This window comes from Theropithecus gelada, chromosome 10 (genome assembly GCF_003255815.1).
Source record: "Theropithecus gelada isolate Dixy chromosome 10, Tgel_1.0, whole genome shotgun sequence".
Taxonomy (NCBI): Eukaryota; Metazoa; Chordata; class Mammalia; order Primates; family Cercopithecidae; genus Theropithecus; species Theropithecus gelada.
Window position 1 is genome coordinate 58,384,083 of NC_037678.1, and position 20,068 is coordinate 58,404,150.

A 20,068-nucleotide genomic window follows, 5' to 3' on the forward strand; every position below is an offset into this window, starting at 1 on the left:
TAATCTAGTGTGTAGAGACCTTGATTATCTTGATTATCTATAACAAAACATTGATCTGCTACATTGATGACTCATGCTGTAACTAATGAGCAGGACGCATCAAGTACACCAGATGATTCACTAAGATCCAGGCTCACCAGAGGGTGGTATGTAAACCCCATGAACATTCAGAGTCCTGGAGGCTTGGTAAAGTTTTTAGCAACCCAGGGATCTAGGAAATGTCAGGATATCCCCTCCAAGTGAAAGATAAGTTGCTGCACCTCCTACTAAGACACAACTGGTGGCCCTCTTTGGATTTGGGAGGCAACATACACCCATTTGTTTTTATTTTTGTCTTTGTTTTTGGTGGGAGTGTTACTAAATTGACCAGTCTGGTCTCGAACTCCTGAGCTCGAGTGATCCTCCTGCCTCAGCCTCTCAAGTAGCTGGGATTACAGGCATGTGCCACTGTACCTGGCAGTACATCCATTTGTGTACACTGCTCCAAACCATTTACTGAATAACCCATAAGACTGCCAGTTTTGAATGGATCCCAAAGCAAATTCAGGCTGCCATGTAAGATGTTCTGTGAGTTCAGCCTTATGACCCAGCAGATCCAGTGGTGTTTAAGTCACCTGTGACATAGGCATCCGGTATGGAGCTTCCAGCAAGCACTAATAGGAAAATCTCAGTGCACATCCCTAGGACTTGGAACAAAGTCATGTCATCTTCTGCAAACAATAATGGTCCTCTTGAGAAATAACATCTGGCTTTCTACTGGGCCCTGGTAGAGACTGCACACCTGACCAGGAGACACCAGGTGACTATGCAACCTGATCTCCCCATCATGAACTGGGTATCATCTGATCCATCAAGCCATAAAGCTAGGCATATACAGTAGCATCATTCTACCATCAAGTGAAAGTGACATAGCTCAGACGATGGCATCTATTTCACCACATTGCTGCCTCTCCCTCAGTCAACACCAGAGGCCTTATGGCAAATGCCCTATAATCAGTTGGTGGAGGAAGAAAAAACTCAGGCCTGGCACCACCTGGAAGTGGATAGTTGCAGCACTACAGGAATGCTCCAAAAGACATTGCAGAAGGCAAATCCTCGCAGTGAACAGAATTTCAAGCAGTATGTCTGCTTGTCTGCCCTATCAAGCTAGAGACAGAAGTCCAGGAATACAGATCTGTACATATTCATGGGACGGATGGTTTGGGTGGATGCTCATGAACATGGAAAGAAGATTGGAAGATTGATAATAAGGAGCTCTGTGGGAGAAGGAATGTGGATGGGCCCCTAACAATGGACACAGAATGGGAGGGTATTTGTGTCCTATGCACATGTTCCCCCAAACAGTACCCACTGCAGAGGAAACCATTGTTCAAGAAACCAATGGACAAGATGCCTTGTTCTGTAGCTGTCTGTCATTCTCTTTCCCCAGCCACTCTAGTGCTTGCTCAATAGGCTGATGTACAAAAGGGCCATGGTAATTGAGCTAGAGGTTATAGATGGATACAACAACACGGACTTCCTCTGATTAAGACTGATTTAGTGAATACCACTGCAGAGTGCCCAGTGTGCACAATTCCTAATATGACACCGCTCGCCATAGGAACCAGCTATCTGAGAGCAGATAGGTCACATTGAACCCCTTCCATCACAGAGGAAGCAGCAGTTTGTACTCACTTATTCTCTGTATGCGTTTGACTTCTCCGACCACTATATCCATGGACTTATGAATGCCTTGGTTCCAGTATTGGTATTGCAGATAACATTGCTTCTGACGAAAGAGTTGATATTACCACAAAAGAAATTCAGCAATGTAGTTATACCCATGGGATATTGTGGCCTTACCATGTACTCTCTTATCTAGAAGGAGCTGGTCTTATTGAATACTGAAATGACCTCTTGAAGACTGTTACGGTGACAGCCAGGAGACACTGCAATGTGGAGTGCTGTCCTACAGGATACAGTATGTACTTTGAACCAACCACAGTGCTGTTTCTCCCACTACCAGAGAACACGAGTCGAGTCTAGCAATGCTGAGGTGGAAGAGACTCTCACTATTATACAAATAACCCATTCCTAAAACTGTTGCTTCACATCCCTGAAGCTTCGGATTTTAATTAATAGTTTAGAAATTATAGCTCCTAAGGGAGGAGTCCATCTATTGAGGAATAATTCAGTGGCTCAATTAAGTTAGAAGTTGAGACTGCCACTTGGCCATTTTGAGCTCCTCATACCCTTGAAACTGCAGGCAAAGTGTGTTTCTCTACAGGCTGGGATGATTGAGCTGATTACCAGGGCTAAATTGGGTTACTCCTGCACAACGATAGCATGGAAGAATAGGGGATTGTCTGCGGTGCCACATAATACTTCCACATCCAATAGTAATCGAAGACTGTAGCAATCCAAGGACCACCAGAGTCTGAGTCATGTCACTAGGTAAAATACCCTAACTAACTGAGGTGCTGGCTGAGGGCAAAGAGAACCTAGAATAGCTAGTGAGAAAAGAGAAATTATAAATATCAACACTGTCCTTGGAATCAATTACAGAAATGAGACCTATAGCGGTTCTGAGTATTTTCTTCTTTGCTTGGGGGTGGTGTGTGTGTGTATGTGTATAATTGACTATAGGGAATGCTAGTGATGGTCAAATTTATGTTTTCATCTGTATATTATAGTAGATTGAGGTATGGGTGTGATCTCTAGAGCTAGAGGAGGAATGAGAAGAGAATCCACCATTATCTAGAGCGATGTTACTGACTGATAGGGCTTGTGAGTCTCATTTTTGGAGAGAGGGTTAGCACATTCTCACTGCAGGAGGGCAGTAGATCCTGTGAGGATTGAGTATGTTGTTGTTCTTGAGCAGAAATTGAATGAAGAATGGGGAGGATCTGTGTGAATGCTTGATTTTTTTGTTTCTTTGGTTTTTGAGATGGAGTCTCGCTCTGTCACCAGGTTGGAGTGCAGTGGTGCGATCTCAGCTCACTGCAACCTCCGCCTCCTGGGTTCAAGCGATTCTCGTGCCTCAGCCTCCTGAGTAGCTGGGATTACAGGCACGCGCCACCACACCCAGCTAATTTTTGTATTTTTAGTGGAGACGAGGTTTCACCATGTTGGCCAGGCTGGTCTCAAACTCCTGACCTTGTGATCCGCCCGCCTTAGCCTCCCAAAGTGCTGGGATTACAGGTGTGAGCCACCACACCCGGCCTGTGTGAATGTTTGATTAGCCAAGGGGATGGATGGTGCCAGACAGTGTTCATGGTCTATAAGTTCCACCTTTGCCCTGTCTTGGCCCTGGATGACTAAGCTTTCTTTTTACCTTGATGAAAAAGATGTGCAAATTCTTAATTTTTTTTTTTTGCAAAATAAAGTAAAACTATGCCTTATATTCTATACATTATACTCCTGATTTAATGTTACTTGGGCATTTAAAATACATTTTTCCCTCTGGGAAATTGGGGTGGGGGGCATGTGCCCTGGGTGCCCCCTGAGGTCCATATATAGGTTTATTTTATTTTCTAGAGATGGGGTCTCGCTATGTTGCCCAGGCTTGTCTTGAACTCCTGGCCTGAAGCAATTCTCCCACTTTGGTCTCCCAAAGCACTGGGATTATAGATGTGAGTCACTACACCTGGCCCTTGCACAGGTTAATGAGAGCAAAGGGTTGTAAACATGCCCTGTAACCTGTAAAATGCTGTGCCTAAATGAGCTGGGTTGATGTTAAGGTCAGAGCCCTGGAAAGTCAATCTGGAAGCCAGCCCTAGACACAGCAACTTGAGACTGGGAGTCAACTCTTGCTTGCTCTTGTGAAGAACTGAGACTGAAACCTCACATCTCTCCCCTTCTGGCTCCAGCGCTTGGCAATGAGAACTAGATGGACAACACAGGTTTAGACATGAAAAGCAACTGCTCCTCCTGGATGCTTTATTGGGGCTTTCGGTGGTTTCTGTGCATGAGCGGCAGTGACACCAAGACCCTTTCCCAACATGCAAAAGGCACAGGAAAGTGAGACCCAACCGGGGTGGGTGGCGTGGATGCAGAGACTTCCCCCCTCCCCCCGGCTCCATGGCACGGTGTAGCATGGGGGCAACCCTGGTGGGGGGGGGGTATTGAAGGAGGTGGCTTGGGCAGAGGCTGGAAGGGGGACATAGGTTTGTCCACCTCCAGATCCGCCCCTGCACTTGGGCTGGACTGACCTTCTGAGAGAGGGTCAACGTGGCTTTTACTGAAAGTCCCACCTCACAGGATAGAAAAACTCAAGATAGGAAGAGGATGATGGCTGCTGCCTTCAGAGATTTCTATTAACGCCAAACCCAACACATGGGCCAAATCTGAAGGGCAATGAGAGGGTGTGCTCATGGTGTCCGTCCCCACTGCGGCCTGGTTTTGGAGTGCCACTGCCTTGGCTCAAGCCAGTCCATGTCCAGGAGAAGCGTGAAGCCCCTTCTGATCTTCAGGGACCTCCCATGGGGTCTCCAGTTATCCAGCCCCATTCAGAGGTACCGGTTAGAGGAGTTGAGTCTTGATGTTGGCTTTGTCCTGTGGAAGAGTTCCCTGGGCAAGAGGGAAGGGGAGGCGAGGGGTCAGGCCCTCTGAGTCCCCAGCACATCCCAGAATCTGGGCCCTGGTGGATGAAACATCCTGGGACTCATCTCAGATTCTAACCAGTCCCCACAGTTCCATCTTGAGACCTTGCATCGAAAGAAAAGGCATTCGTGTTTTGTTTCTGGTTTTTGTCTTTCTCTCTCTTGCTTCCTCTCTTTTAGTAGAGCCGTGGCCTTGAGTCACAGCATTGGCAATGTCTACTTCTAAACTATGGAATGTTTTCACACTGACGATATTATTACTCAGAACAAAGGGCGGGGAGGGCTGTCCAAGTGTTCATGAGACAGTGAGTTACTGAGAGCTCACGGGGAATCACACAGCACAGAGACACCGACAGTCAGACACCAAGCCCCAGGCCTGGCCCTAGATGTATTTTTTCTTGAGGTACCAGTAGGCAAAGTAGCCCATCCCGCCCAGGGAGCCCATGAGGAAGGATGCCCCAAAGAAGGATGGGGGTTTCCTCTTGACCAGCCGGAAAGCATTGGGGATGACGGCCGACAGCAGGGTGGTGTGGATGTCACCCAGGACTTTCCGGAAGGCAAAGCGTCTCTGGACCCTCTCAAAGAAGGACTGCAGGTTGGGCCGGCTGCCATCTTCCCAGTATTTCTTGGATAGTCCCAGGAACTTGAGGCGGTGCAGGGTGGCCCCCAGGAGGACATCAGCAAGGGTGAAGGCACAGCCACAGAGCCACAGCTCGCATTTCTGCCCTAGAGTGGAAGAGAGAGGAGGCAAGGGGATCAACCTCCCCTAACACGCACACTCACTTCTCTCCACGAGCTCCTCCGGCTTCTGCACCCCTGCCCCAGTATTTTCTGAGGGTTACTCATTCCTGTACAACTTCAGTGATTTTTGCCATATCCTTATGCTACTTCTATTATTATTTTTTTCTTTAAATTGAATTTTTTTTCTCTTTTCTTTTCTTATCCTCATTTTATAGCTGATACATCGGCTGACTTTTAAAGTGCAAATACGTGGCCAGGTGTGGTGGTTCACACCTGTAATCTCAGCACTTTGGGAGGCCAAGGTGAGCGGATCATTTGAGGTCAGGAGTTCAAGACCAGCCTGGCCACCATGGTGAAACTCCATCTCTACTAAAAATATAAAAATTATCTGGGTGTGGTGGTGCACACCTGTAATCCCAGCTACTCAGGAGGCTGAGGCAGGAGAATTGCTTCAACCTGGGAGATGGAGGTTGCAGTGAGTCAAGACTGTGCCACTGCACTCTAGCCTGGGCGACAGAGTGAGACTCTATCTCAAATAAATAAAGTGCAAATATGTGTCATGAAGCTCCAGACACATATACAACTACCCCTTTGACAGCTCCATTTGGTGTACGCTCTGCATTTCAAACTCAAAATGGAATTCCTGATTGTCGCCCCCAGAGCCACTATGCTCATCCCAATCTCAGTAATGGAACCTCCACCCTTGCGGTTGCTCTGCCCAAAATCCTCAGAGCCACCATGAATTCTCTTTTTTTCCTTCTTTTTTTTTTTTGAAATAGAGTCTTGCTGTGTCACCCAGGCTGGAGTGCAGTGGCACGATCTCAGCTCACTGCAACCTCCACCTGCCAGGTTCAAGCAGTTCTCCTGCTTCAGCCTCCCTAGTAGCTGGGATTACAGACATGCACCACCATGCCCGGCTAATTTTTGTATTTTTAGTAGAGACAGGGTTTCACCATGTTGGCCAGACTGGTTTTGAACTCCTGTCCTCAGGTGATCTGCCCACCTCAGCCTCCCAAAGTGCTGGGATTACAGGCATGAGCCACTGCGCCCGGCCCCACCATGAATTCTCTTTCACCCCCCACATACAATTTGTCAGCAATTTCCAACAGTGTTATCTTCAAAATACATCCAGAATCTGATACCGCCTCTACTTGTACCGTCCTTGTCCAAACAACCATTATCTTCTAAGTTATCATAATGTCCTTTTAAAAGTTCTCCGTTTCTGCCCTTGTCCCCTAGAATCTATTCTTGGCACAGCATCCAAAGGGGTCATGTTAAAATTTAAGTGTCGGATAACGTCACTTCTCCCTTCTCAAACCCCTCTAATGATGATGCACCTGTTGGGGCCAGAGTAAAAGCGGGAATCCTTCCAAGCCCTGTAAGGCCCTGTGTGATCTGGCCACCAGGTACCTTTCAGACCTCAAAGTCTGCTTCTCTCCCACTTCCTCACTCTTCTCCAGCCACATCAGACTCCTGCAGCTCCTCACATCTGGGACATTCCTACCACAGAGCCTTTGCCCTGGCTGTTCCCTCTGCCTCAGTCTTCTCCTGCACAGCCTCAGAGCTCATTTCTCTGCCTCCTTCACATCTTTACTCACATGCCATTTTCTCATGGGCTTCCCAGATCACCAATTTAAAATGGAAGTTTTGGCTGGGTGCCATGGCTCACACCTGTAATCCCAATCCCGACACTTTGGGAGGCCGAGATGTCTCTACTAAAAATACAAACATTAGCTGGGCATGGTGGCAGGTGCCTGTAATCCCAGCTTCTCGGGAGGCTGAGGCATGAGAATCACTTCAACCCAGGAGGCAGGGGTTGCAGTGAGCCAAGATTGTGCCACTGCACTCCAGCCTGGGCAACAAGAGCAAAACTCCGTCTCAAAATAAATAAAAATAAAAATAAATAAAATGGAAGTTTTAAATGGAAATTATAAATTGGTGGTCTGTGAAGCCCAGGAGAAGCTGGCATGTGAGCAAAGATGCGAAGGAGGTGGAGGAAGACCTTACCCAGCAGTCACTCTCCCCTCCCCTGCTTTGTTTTCTTCCATAGAATGTAGCGCCACATTTCACCATCTACTTGACACTCTCATTTTGTTTATTGTCTGTTGTCCTCTTCTAGAGTGGAAACTCTATGAGGGCAGGGATTTTGGTCTGTCTTGTCTGTGCCTGTATCCTCTGCATCTAGAACTGTGCCTGGCATACAATAGGTGCTCAATAAATCTTTACTGAATTATTGATGAATGAAAAAATAAACTGTATCATTAACTGTAGTATTAAATGCTTCGCTATAAACTATCTACAATGGTAAAAGTAAACATAACAAAAACAAAACAAATGTAATTAAATTCCAGCTGGATACTACTGCCTGTCAAGGTCTCTGCACCCAAGACTTTCTCTCTCTTTTTCTTTCTTTTCTTCCTTCCTTCCCCTTTCTTTTTCTTTCTTTCTTTCTTTCTTTCTTTCTTTCCTTCCTTCCTTCCTTCCTTCCTTCCTTCCTTCCTTCCTTCCTTCCTTCCTTCTTTCTTTCTTTCTTTCTTTCTTTCTTTCTTTCTTTCTTTCTTTCTTTTTCTTTCTCTCTCTTTCTTTCTTTCTTCTTCTTCCCTCCATCCCTCCCTCCCTGCTTGCTTGCTTTCTCTCTCTCTCTTTCTTTCTCTCTCTCTCTCTCTTTCTTTCTTTCGACAAAGTCTCACTCTGTCACCCAGGCTGGAGTGCAGTGGTGCAATCTCAGCTCACTGCAACCCACACCTCCAGGGTTCAAACAATTCTCCAGCCTCAGCCTCCCAAGTAGCGGGGACTACAGGTGTGCACCACCATGCCTGGCTATTTTTTTTTTTTTTTTTTTTTTTTTTTGGTATTTTTTACTAGAGACAGGGTTTTGCCACATTGGCCAGGCTGGTCTCGAACTCCTGACCTTAGATGATCCGCCTGCCTCAGCGTCCCTAAGTGCTGGGATTACAGGTGTGAGCCACCATACCTGGCCTCATTTTGTTTTTAAGAAAGGGGCAGATATTAAACACATGTTATAAAGGGGTTAAGCACTAATATCTTACTAATACTCTTTCTTTGATGTAATCAAAAGAGGATAACTCTCACGACGTGGTTTTACATTATTTATCACCATGTTTTTGTGTCATCTAAATTTAGCCTGACTCTCGCATTTGGGATTAAGAAAGAAACAATTAGCCTCATTTTTAGGAAACTCTTGTTTGTGCAATATTTTCTCCTAGTTGTTTTGACCTGAAATTCTTCAGCCCCTTTGGTCTCTTACATCGCCTCTTTGCTCAAAAATCTTTAATTCTCCCCACTGACTGCACCTTAATGTCCAAGTTCCTGTGCCTAGCTATTAAGCCCTTTCGAGAGTGAGTTTAGCTTTAATATACGTCTCTAATCTTGACTTCTCATGAATTGCCCATTGGTCCACTGTCTTCAGCCTCCGGGCCTTTGTCCCTGCTGTACCCCATGCCCGAATGCCTCTCCCTTCCCTTCCTGTGAGGGCTGCTTTCCTGGGAGGCTTGCCTCTGCACCTTTGAACAGGTTGCTCCTTTCAGTTCAGGAATTCCATGAATCCAGTGCTCCCTACCATCAAAACCTGAGCCCCCTCCTTCCGCTCTGCATCTTCTGGGTCACGGATTCATTCATTCAGCAAGTGGTTACCTGGCAGTATGTGCTGGGCGTGAAGACATGACACAATACAATGTCTCCCCTCGAGAGGGTCACCGTCACGGTGAAGGGCTAAAGTGTAATGAAGGCTCTCATCAGAAGGTTATCCATGAATAGGTAACCTTCAAGGCACCTGATGAGGCCGGGCGCAGTGGCTCACATCTCTCTCTCTTACTTTAGGAAGCTAAGGCAGGAGGATTGCTTGAGCACAGGAGTTTGAGACCAGCCTGGGCAACATGGCGAGACCCTCTTCTCTACAAAAAAAATTAAAAATAGCCGAATCGGCCGGGCGCGGTGGCTCAAGCCTGTAATCCCAGCGCTTTGGGAGGCTGAGGCGGGTGGATCACGAGGTCAGGAGGTCGAGACTATCCTGGCTAACATGGTGAAACCCCATCTCTACTAAAAATACACACACACAAAAAAACTAGCCGGGCGTGGTGGCGGGCGCCTGTAGTCTTAGCTACTTGGGAGGCTGAGGCGGGAGAATGGCGTGAACCCAGGAGGCGGAGCTTGCAGTGAGCCGAGATCACGCCACTGCACTCCAGCCTGGGAGCACAGCGAGACTCCGTCTCAAAAAAAAAAAAAAAAAAAAAAATAGCCGAATCGGTAGCATGCATGCCTGTGGTACCAGCTACTAGGGAGGCTGAAACAGGAGGTTGGCTTGATCCCGGAAGGTCGAGGTTGCAGTGAGCCTTTTTCACACCACCGCACTCCAGCCTGGGTGACAGAGTGAGACCCTGTCTCAAAAACAAACAAACAAACAAACAAAGAAGACACCTGATGGGCCCCCAGAGGGGAGATAATGAGTTGGGAGTTAGTGATGCAGGTTCTAGGCTCAGAGAAGCACCATCAATGTGGAGGTGGTATTTAAAGCCAGGAGAGTGGACAGTATCAGTATAGCCAGACTTGGAAATAGGGCAAGGGACTGAACCCTGGGTCCCCCTGCAAACTTTAGATATTGACACCAAGAGAAACCAGCAAAGATGACAAGAAGGAGCGGCCTTTGAGGTAGGAGAAGAACCAGGACAGTGTGGTGTCCGGCAAGCCAACTTAGGACAGGGTTCTGAGGAGGAGACAGTGCTCAACTGTGTTCAAACACTGTGTTGAGGTCAAATAGGAGGACTGAGAACTGGTGACTGCGTTTACCGACTGGCGACCCTGGCAAGAGGAGCTGGAGTAGAATGCTGACTTAAAAGCTGGTTTGGAGGGAGTTCAAAGAGAAAGGGAGGAGAGGAATTGGAGATGGGGAACAAAGATCATTCTGCCACGGAGTTTTGCTAGAATGGGGAGGATGGGCCAGTAGTGAGATACAAGTCAAGAGCATTTTCATAAGCTGGGAGGAATAAAATAGCATGTGTTTGTGGATGATGCCGCAGAGAAGGGAAAGATTCTATGGGGAAGAGTGGATAGAATGACGGATGTGGTGTTCTTACAGGGATGAGAGTGGATGGGATCTGGTGCACTAGGAAAGGGATTGGTTTTAAAGGACAACCCCTTCCATCCTTGGACAAGGACAAGAACAGTCCATCCCTGGTAACAAGAGAGCATATGTGCTACCATATTTCATCTAATCTAAGTTATTATTAAATGTAAGTACCTATCCAAAAGTAAGAAAGGAGAATCAAACTATTGACTGGAAGAAACATTCCAGTGTCAGAGATGCTAAGATGTGCTCTAACAAAGATGCATCTTAGAATTGATAGATACAGTGGGTGGATCATTGTGGGGATCAGAGCTGTGAAGATCTCTTTCTAATGCTTTGATTTTCTCCGTGACAGATTGCCTTACTTTTAATGGCCAAAACCACAATTATTTTTATGCTAACCTAAAGTGATCACTCTGAGTGAGAATGTGGAGGAGGTGGCTGGAGGGCTGAGGAGGAAGGAGAAGGCATAAAGGAGTCATCTAGAGAGTGAAGCGGGGAGGCCTGGGGCAGCATTGAGGTCACCTAAGGCTTGCAATCGTGAATACAAAGTAAGTCCCGCCAGCATCCTGCGTGTTTCTCCAGCCACATATAGGTTCATAGGTGAAGGTGCTGAGTAGGTGGAGAGCTGGGTTCAACAAGGTTTGAGGTTTTGCAGAGCGAGTATGGAGGGCCAGGGAGTCGAATGTGCAGGCACGAAATTTCTCCTAATGATGAACCAGGGAATCGCCACTTGGTACAGAGGGAGGTGCGATCGTGATGGGAGTGAGGGACAGTGAAAGGATCAAGTGACATAAGTCCCCAGCTGCAGACTGCATGCTACCAGCAAGGGAGTGTGGGTAGACAGATCAGAGAACGGGCCCAGGGACTAGGTTTAGATACTGGGCAACATGGAGAAACCAGCAAGGGATGTGAGAAGGAGCAGCCCGAGAGATAGGAGATGAACCAGGAAAGTGTGGTGTAATTCCCTGGACCTTCCAACAATTCTATAAAGTAGGTGATGTTATTATCCCCACTTTACAGATGAGGCAGTTGAGGCACAGAGAGGTTAGGTAACTTGGTCAAAACCTCAGCTAATATGTGTCAAAGCAGAGCCTATATTTGAACCCAGGCTATCTGGTTCCAGATTCTGTGGTTGTAACCACTCTATTAAGCTACTTATTTCCACATACAAATGAGCATGGACACAGCAGGTATCTCCATGACCACTCAGGCCCCCTTCAGTACGTGCGTTCTTTACTCAGGTCTGTGTGCAGATCTCTCCATGCGTCTGTATCCTGCATAGGTTGCATGTTTGCCCCATGCCTGCTTGCACAAACCCATGCAGCCGATTGTGTATATGCACGTGGATATCCGCTCCCATGGGCATCTGTGTCCACGTGGTATGGGATTACCACACATGTGAGTGCAGCATAAGCCCAAGTGCATCTGGATGTTTGCCTTAGACATGTTCACTATTATGTTCATGCCTGTGTTTATGTTTGCAGGCAAATGCTGATGGCCTTCTATGTGCGTCCGTGTTTGTGTGTGCGCCTGGGCAGCGATCTGGTATCTGACCCCTTCCCTGTTCTCTCTTCTCCAGTTGTGTGTTCCCTTTGCCAACCCCAGGCCTGGATGAGCCCTTTCTGCACTTCTCTGGATCTGCCAGCTGGAGGTGATCTCACAATGAGGCCAACTTGTTACACTTTAATGTTGGACCGCAAAGCCCAGGAGGGCACTCCGTGCTGCCCAGAATCCTATTATATTTCTTGAGTGCTTCCTGCTCCCTGTGGAGACAATTGCATCTTTCCATCCTCTCTTCTCACACTTCTCACGCCCTTTCCCCAGTTCCCTCTCAGCCGATGACATCACCTCATGCTTCGTTCAGAAGACAGCAGCTTTCAGACATGAAAGCCCACACTCCCCACCTCGATGCTGCATAACCGCTCCATGCTGCTGATGCGGACACAATACAGGGCGTGTCCTAACCCCACGGCCAAGCCCTCCATGGGCCCTCTGCACCTGCTCCGCGCCGCATCCCTGCATCTCTTCAGGTTGCCTTTCTAAGTCCTCCTCCCCCTTCTCCATGTTGTTCTGCACCCCAAGAAGCTCACTTGTTGGCTCCAGTCCCCGGGGCTCATGCCCTCTGGCTTCAGAAAGTTAGGCGAGTAGGAAACAGGGGCGGGCAGCAGTGACGTCGGACTGATTTCCCTCAGCTCCTCTCTGCGAGTCACCATGGGCTGCCAGCAACCACTTCTGTCCAGGTTCCTGAATCTGCTCTCATGACCCTGTGATCTCAAGACTTCAGGCCTGGGGTATTCCTCTCTGCCTTGGGATGTCCCTGCATCCCGCCTGTGCCTGGGTAAACAGTCCCTTTATTGAGCCTTCTTCCATTTCCCCCGTTTGCAGATGTCCTCTGTTTTCTATGGGGCCCCTGCCTGAACCACACCCTTCCTGTCTTCGTGGCGTCTGCATCGTTGTCCTGAACCCCCGATTCCTCTTTTCCACTGCAGTTTCCACCAGCACGAGAACATATTTGTACATCTCCTGTCCAAAAACAATTCCTCCTGTCACCCCACGTCCTTCTTCAGCCACCACCACCTTCTTTGTTCACCTCTATCCTTCTCAAAAGAGGTATCTACACTCACCACCTTCATTCCTCGCCTCCCATGTGGTCTTCAGTCCATTAGAGTCTGGCTTTTGCCCCAGGTTGCAGTGAAATGCTTTTGGCGAGGTCACCGCCGACATCCATGGTAGAAAGCCAAGGGCACGCTTTCCTATCCTGGCTTGCTCAAGCTCCCAGCAGCACTGACACCATTCTGTCTCCTTAAAACCCAGTCCTCCCATGGTTCCTCCTAACATGAGGGTCTTCCTACTTCACTGGCCTCAGTGCACTTTGCTGATTCCTCTGCCCTGATCCCTGCTCAGTGTGGGAGAACCTCTGCATAGATATGGTAGTTATGTTTTTTATTATTATCATTATTATTATTATTATTATTTGAGACAGGGTCTCACTCTGTCTCCCAGAAGATGCCTCACTGTAGCCTCAACCTCCCAAGCTCAAGCAATCCTCCTGCCTCAGCCTCCTGAGTAGCTGGGACTACAGGCATGTACTACCACACCAGCTTATTTTTGTACTTTCTTGTAGAGACAGAGTCTCACCATGTTGCCCAGACTGGTCTGAAACCTGGGCTCAAGTAATCCTCCTGCCTCAGCCTCCCAAGTGCACATGACCATGCCTGGCCCAGGTATGGTAGTTTTAAAGTACAGCCACAAATTACTTGATATGCTCCTCCCTTCTGCAGAGCCCAAGTCTCCTCCCCTTGAATAGGGGCTGTATTTCGTGATTTCTAATGAGTGATGGGGCAGAGTGACTTCCAGCAGTAAATCATAAAAGACATGTGATTGGCCAGGCGCGGTGACTCACACCTGTAATCCCAGCACTTTGGGAGGCAGAGGCGGGCGGATCACGAGGTCAGGAGATCGAAACCATCCTGGCTGACACAGTGAAACCCCGTCTCTACTAAAAATACAAAAAATTAGCTGGGCGTGGTGGTGGGTGCCTGTAGTCCCAGCTACGTGGGAGGCTGAGGCAGGAGAATGGCGTGAACCTGAGAGGTGGAGGTTGCAGTCAGCTGAGATCGTGCCACTGCACTCCAGCCTGGGTGACAGAGCAAGACTCCATCTCAAAAAAAAGACATGTGGCTTCTGTGCCTTCTCTTTCTCTGGGATAACTTGCTCAGGGAAAGCCAGCAACCATGCTGTAAAGAAACGCAAGCAGCCTATTGAGAGGCCCATCTCAATAGGATGTTGAGTAAGGAACTAAAGTCTCCTGCCAACAGCCAGCAGGGAACAGAGGCCTTTAGCTAAGAACCACATGAATAAGGCAACTTGGAAGTGGATCCTCCGGCCCCAGTCAAGCCTTCAAATCACTGCAGCCCCAGCTGACAGCTTGAAGGCAACCTGCATCATGCAACCATGACTCGGAGCTGCCCAGCTCAGCTGCTCCAGAACTCCATATCCACAGAAAATGTGTGACATAATAAATGATTTTAAAATTCAAGACACCGAGGTTGACAGCAATTTCTTATGCCACAATAGATAACTAATACAGCAAGTCCCGATTCCTCTTTTTGTCTCACTCTGCTCTCCTCCTTGATGAAAATGTCCAATACCATATATTGGCTGAGGACTCCTGAATCTCCAAATTCTGACCTCTCCTTTGAGAGTCAGGCTGGAATATCTAGTGGTTTCTGTGACATCCTCTCTTGGGTGTCACAAACTCACTGTCTCCCAAACGCCCAGGCTGGAGTGCAGTGGCACAATCTCAGCTCACTGCAACTTCCGCCTCCCGGGTTCAAGCAATTCTCCTGCCTCAACCTCCCAAGTAGCTGGGACTACAAGCACACGCCACCATGCCCGGCTAATTCTTTGTATTTTTAGTAGAGACGGGGTTTCACCGTGTTAGCCAGGATGTTCTTGATCTCTTGCCCTCGTGATCCACCTGTCTTGGCCTCCCAGAGTGCTGGGATTACAGGCATGAGCCACCATGCCTGGCCCAGGAGTTACCTTTGATTCCCTTTACCTCACTGCCAACCCCCATGTAAATTCCTGCTCATTTTATCTTCAAACTACCTCTCAAGTCCATTCACACCTCACCATCTCCACTGCAACCATCTCGGTCCACGCCAACATCATCTCTCACCTGAGCTGCTGCACCGGCCTCCCCTCTGTCTCCCTTGAAGTCCATTTTCACACAGCCATTGGAATCCTCTCAAATATAAAACTAGAACTACTCAGCCCCATGGAGACTGCAAACAGGGCCATGAGTCCCTCCCATTCCTGTACGCATGCCACTTTGCAATGTGTGCATCTTGATGGCTTTGCTCCTCCTGCTATCTAAGACTCATGGTTTTTTTCCCAAAGACTGCAAGCTCCGTGAGAGCAAGAATGATGTCTGGATTTTGCTCATTAATTTATCCCCAGGACCTAGCATCTAGGAGATGTTCAATAAATATTTGAATAAATGAATGAAAAAGAATGATGATAATAATAATTTTTAGAACATTTCACCTTGAGCTGGGCACTTTGCAAAGTAATCAACATTTACTGTCTTAAATTTGCTGGCCCGAAATGCAGGAATGAGGTCAGCCATTCCCCATGTGTGAGAGGCAAGCCATCCCAGCTAAGCCGAGCCCACACTGCCAAGCCACATATCATGAACAAATAAAAGGCCCTTCTTTTATGTCACTCAGATTTGGAATGGTTTGTTATACAGCAGAAACTAACTGATATAATCCCCTCCTCAAAGCCCTCCAGAGACTTCCCATTGTACTTAGTATAAAATCCAAACTTGTAAATGTAGGCTCTGAGGCCCGTGATCTCACCTCACCCAGTGCAGCTCTCCCCTCATTCCCACCACTCTCCCCAGAACTCCCCACGCAGCAGCCCGTTTCTGAAGAGTTACCAGTTCTCTCCCACTCCATGGCATCCCTCAGTCTGGGTCATATCTTCCCTGATTCTTCTCTAGGCTCCTTCTCATCCGTCAGGTCTCACTTTGAATATCACCTTCTCAGGGAAACTTTATCCACTTAATCCTGTTCATTTACCCTCAATCTTAACACTTATTGCTGTGTGCACTTCTGTGTTTACTTGTGGGATTATTTGACTTAATGTCTTTTTCCTCTGTAAGACTGCAAACTCCATGAAAGCAATAATGAGGTCTGAGTTTTACTCATTAATTTATCCCCAGGACCTAGCATCTAGTAGGTGTTCAGTAAATATTTGATTAAACGAATGAAAAAGAATGGTAATAATAATTATTTTTAGAACATTTTACCTTGAACTAGGCACTGTGCAAAGTACTCAACATTTACTATCTTAACAAATCCTCCACCAGCAATCCTGCTATGACTTTGATTCTATTATTATCAATATTTTATAGATGAGCTCAGAGAGGTGAAGTGAATTCCACAAGGTCACAGAGCTAGGTAGTGGTTGATCAGGAATCTGCATCAAAGCCATCTGGCTCCATGCAAGGGGTCTCAACTGTGACATTAAAATCCCTTCCAAAACTGGGCTGTGCCCACAAGAGAAGAAATGAAAGGCATACAAGTGTTTCACCCAGTCAGGTTCAGGGAACCTGGATGAGCAACAGAGGCCATGTGGGCCCAACCAGTCAGACCTTTAAAATCCATAACCACTTCCCTGGGGCTTCTGCTACCTCCCCCAGCCCCAGAGGGATGCAAGGACACCTCTCCATCTTGAACAACCCCACTTATCTCACCATGGGACAGTGCAGTGCTGTCTCCTCTCAGAAGGCCTCAGGACAGGGGTCAGCCGCAGGATCCCAGTCTAGGAATCTCACAAGGAATGCATGTCTGAGGCTATTCTCCAGAATCATCCACCCTAGCCTCCATCCAGGTCAGACCCTGTGTCTCTCTGGATCACAATATATATAGACACTTCTGTACTGTGTGCCCAGCACTGTGCTAAGCCCCTTACATGCATTTGCTCATTGGTCCTCGCAGCAGCCCTGGGACGTAGGCACTCATGCTATCACCCCCCACCTTTTTTTTTTTTCTTTTCGAGACAGAGTCTCGCTCTGGTGCCTAGGCTGGAGTACAGTGGTGTGATCTCGGCTCACTGCAACCTCCGCCTCCTGGGTTCAAGTGATTCTCCTGCCTTAGCCTCCCACATAACTGGGCTTGCAGGTGCCCACTACCATGCCTAGGCAATTTTTTGTATTTTTAATAGAGATAGGGTTTCACCATATTGGCTAGTCTGGTCTCGAACTCCTGACCTCAAGTGATCCACCTGCCTCAGCCTCCCAAAGTGTTGGGGTTACAGGCGTGAGCCACCGTGCCCAACCTATCACCCTTTTATAGAACAGGAAAGAGCCCAGAGCTAGTGCTTCCTCATCTGTTAAACAGGATCCTCATCTGTTAAACAGGATCGCTGGTATTACCCACCTCCTGGGATTGTTACGGGGATTGAGTGAGTTGAAATCTGTGAAACACTTAGAACAGTGCCTGACACACAGTAAGGTCTATTAAATACATAGATTTTTCTGGGCTGGATTGTGACCCTCCCAAAATTCACATGTTGAAGCCCTAAGCCTTAGAATAAGGTTGTCCAACTTGCAGCCCGTGGGCCACATGCAGCCCAGGATGGCATTGAATGTGGCCCAAAACTCATTCATAAACTTTCTTAAAACATTCTGATATTTTTTTTGCGATGTTTTTAAAGCTTATCAGCTATCGTCAGTGTTAGCATATTTTATTTGCGGCTGAAGACAATTATTCTTCCTCCAGTGTGACCCAAAGAAGCCAAAAGATTGGACACCCCTGAACTCTCAGAATGTGACTGTATTTGGAAACAGAGCTTTTAAAGGGATGATTATCTTAAAATAGAGACCTTAAGGTGGGTCCTCATTCAATCGGACTAAAGTATTTATAGGAGGAAATTTGGACTCAAAGACACCAGGCTTGTGCAGCACAGGGGAAGGGCCATGTAAGAACACGGCAAGAAGGCGGCCACTTGCAAGCCAAGGAGAGAGGCCTCAGGAGAAACCCACCCCAAGGAACCTTGATCTGAGATGTCTAGCCTCCAGCTCTGTGCGACAATAGGTTTCTGCTCTTTAAGCCCCTCAGTCTGTAGTATTTTGTTATGGAAGTCCTAAGAAACTAATGCATAAGTGAATAACATATACCTGATGTCCAAGTTCTCCCACCAAGAGCATGGCAGAGCTGGGACTCTGTCCCCCAAAGGCCCATCTCTGAACTACCAAGCCTTTTGGCCCCTGAGAGCCATTAACTCTGCAACAGCTCCCCTTAGCTACCATTAGGATAGAAACAGGAAAGTTCCTTTTTGTGTGTGTGTGTGATGGGGGGCGGGGGACGGAGTCTCTCTCTGTCCCCCAGGCTGGAGGGCAGTAGCACAATCTGGGCTCACTGCAGCCTCTGCCTCCCAGGTTCAAGTGATTCTCCTGCCTCAGCCTCTCAAGTAGCTGGGATTACAGGAACCCACCACCCCACTCAGCTGATTTTTGTATTTTTAGAAGCGACGGGGTTTCACCATGTTGGTCAGGCTGGTTTCGAACTCCTGACCTCAAGTGATCCACCTGCCTCGGCCTCCCAAAGTGTTGGGATTACAGACATGAGCCATTGAGCCCAGCCAAAAGTTCCCCTTTGAGATGTGTTATTATTTTTTACTCACTTAGTCATACCAGGCTTTGTTTCCAGAAAAGATTTAAGGCAGCTGGCTTCAGTATGCATGATGATGTCTCTGTTCGAGACATGAGGTCTCTGTGTGTGTCTTGTGCTTGTGGCATCAGTTGTGAGATGCTGGAAGCAACACTGGACCCATCAAGAGGGAACAAGTTCTGGCCCTAACCATGATGTCTATGAGCTGCCTAACCTTGAACAACTCGCTTCATCTCTCTGAGCCTCAGTTTCCTCACCTGGAGAATGGGCGTGCCTTTAGCTGCCTTATGTATTAAACTAGTAATGGCACAGGCAGTGTGTTGAGTACATTGAATTTTCACAAGAGTCCAGCAAGAGAGGGTTAAGTTGTATTACTACCATCCCATCTTATAGATGAGGAAACTGAGGCTCCAATAGGGAAAGCAACTTGTCCAAGGTTACATAGTTCAGGCAGCAAAGCTGGAACTCTAATTCAAGTTGTTCTTACTCTAACATACATAGAGATATATATGTACACATAGTCATGCATATGCAGGAGGCTGTTGCAAATGCTCCATAAATTTGCATTGTTCAGGAGACAAGACTCACAGGTCTTAAATGGAGCAAGATGGGAAGGCTCAGAATGAGGTTTGAAGAAGGGCTGTGGCAAAGATGGTGTGTAACAGGCAAAATGGAGTGGAGTGGTATAAGAAGGGTGGTCCAGGAGGGAGGGGCTGTGGGGGCAAAAGTGTGGAGGTAGAATGAAGCTGGCATGTCCAAGTCTAGAGGCCCAGCTGGGAGCAGGAAGAGTCAAGGACAAGGAGAGTCTGGGTGAGCTTGGATGTCTGGCTGGAGCACGAAGGAGCCATAATGCATTCTTGGGCAGGGAAAGTGGGATGGTGTGGAGGGTAGTGGCCATCACTACTCTCATCATCATCTTCACCTACCTTTATTAAACACCTACTATGTGCTAAGCCCTAATCTAAGCACTCTACATGTATTATTTCACACAATGTCTCAACAGCTCTTTGAGGCAGGTCCTACTATTATCCCCATTTTATAGATGGGAAACTGAAGTTCAGAGAGGGGAGAACCTGAGCACAGTTACTCAGCTAGGAAGTGGCCAAGTTATGACTTGAACCTTAGTCTGACTCCATAGCCCATCCTCCTAACCACCTAGGGAGGTCCTCTGAGACCTTTAGGGAAAAAAGAGGCTGAGACTGGGCAGGGGCAGAGTAGGCTAGGTGGGCTGCAGCCCCCACCTCCCCCAGGGCTGGCACCCACCCTCGTTCTCCAGCTTCCTCTTCTCCAGCTCGGCCTCGATCTGGTCCAGCACCATGGCCAGCTCCCCAAGGATCTTCTTCAGGTAGCTCACATCATCGTGCTCCAAGATCTTGGCCTGGGGGCAGGACAGGGCCAAGAGAAGCTGAGTTGGCCTCAATAGAGCCAGGATGTTCAGGGATGGAAGGAGCTTTGCTAAACTTCTGCAAACCCAGCCTCCA

The 20,068-nt window shown here is 47.8% G+C and overlaps 1 protein-coding gene across 7 annotated transcripts in view; it reads right to left on the bottom strand.

Moving 5' to 3' along the window:
* Positions 1-3,904: 3,904 nt before the first annotated feature.
* Positions 3,905-20,068, bottom strand: part of GDAP1L1 (ganglioside induced differentiation associated protein 1 like 1) — a 33,565-nt gene continuing 17,401 nt past the window's right edge. For 6 of the 7 annotated variants that reach the window (XM_025399020.1, XM_025399015.1, XM_025399018.1 and 3 more), the window contains 2 exons: positions 19,851-19,965; positions 3,905-5,306 (listed from right to left, as the gene is read on the bottom strand). In XM_025399020.1, the coding sequence (XP_025254805.1) occupies positions 4,963-5,306; positions 19,851-19,965 (459 nt within the window). In that variant the 3' untranslated portion in view covers positions 3,905-4,962. The remainder of the gene's footprint in view (positions 5,307-19,850; positions 19,966-20,068) is intronic. The other variant, XM_025399019.1, reaches the window with a different exon arrangement.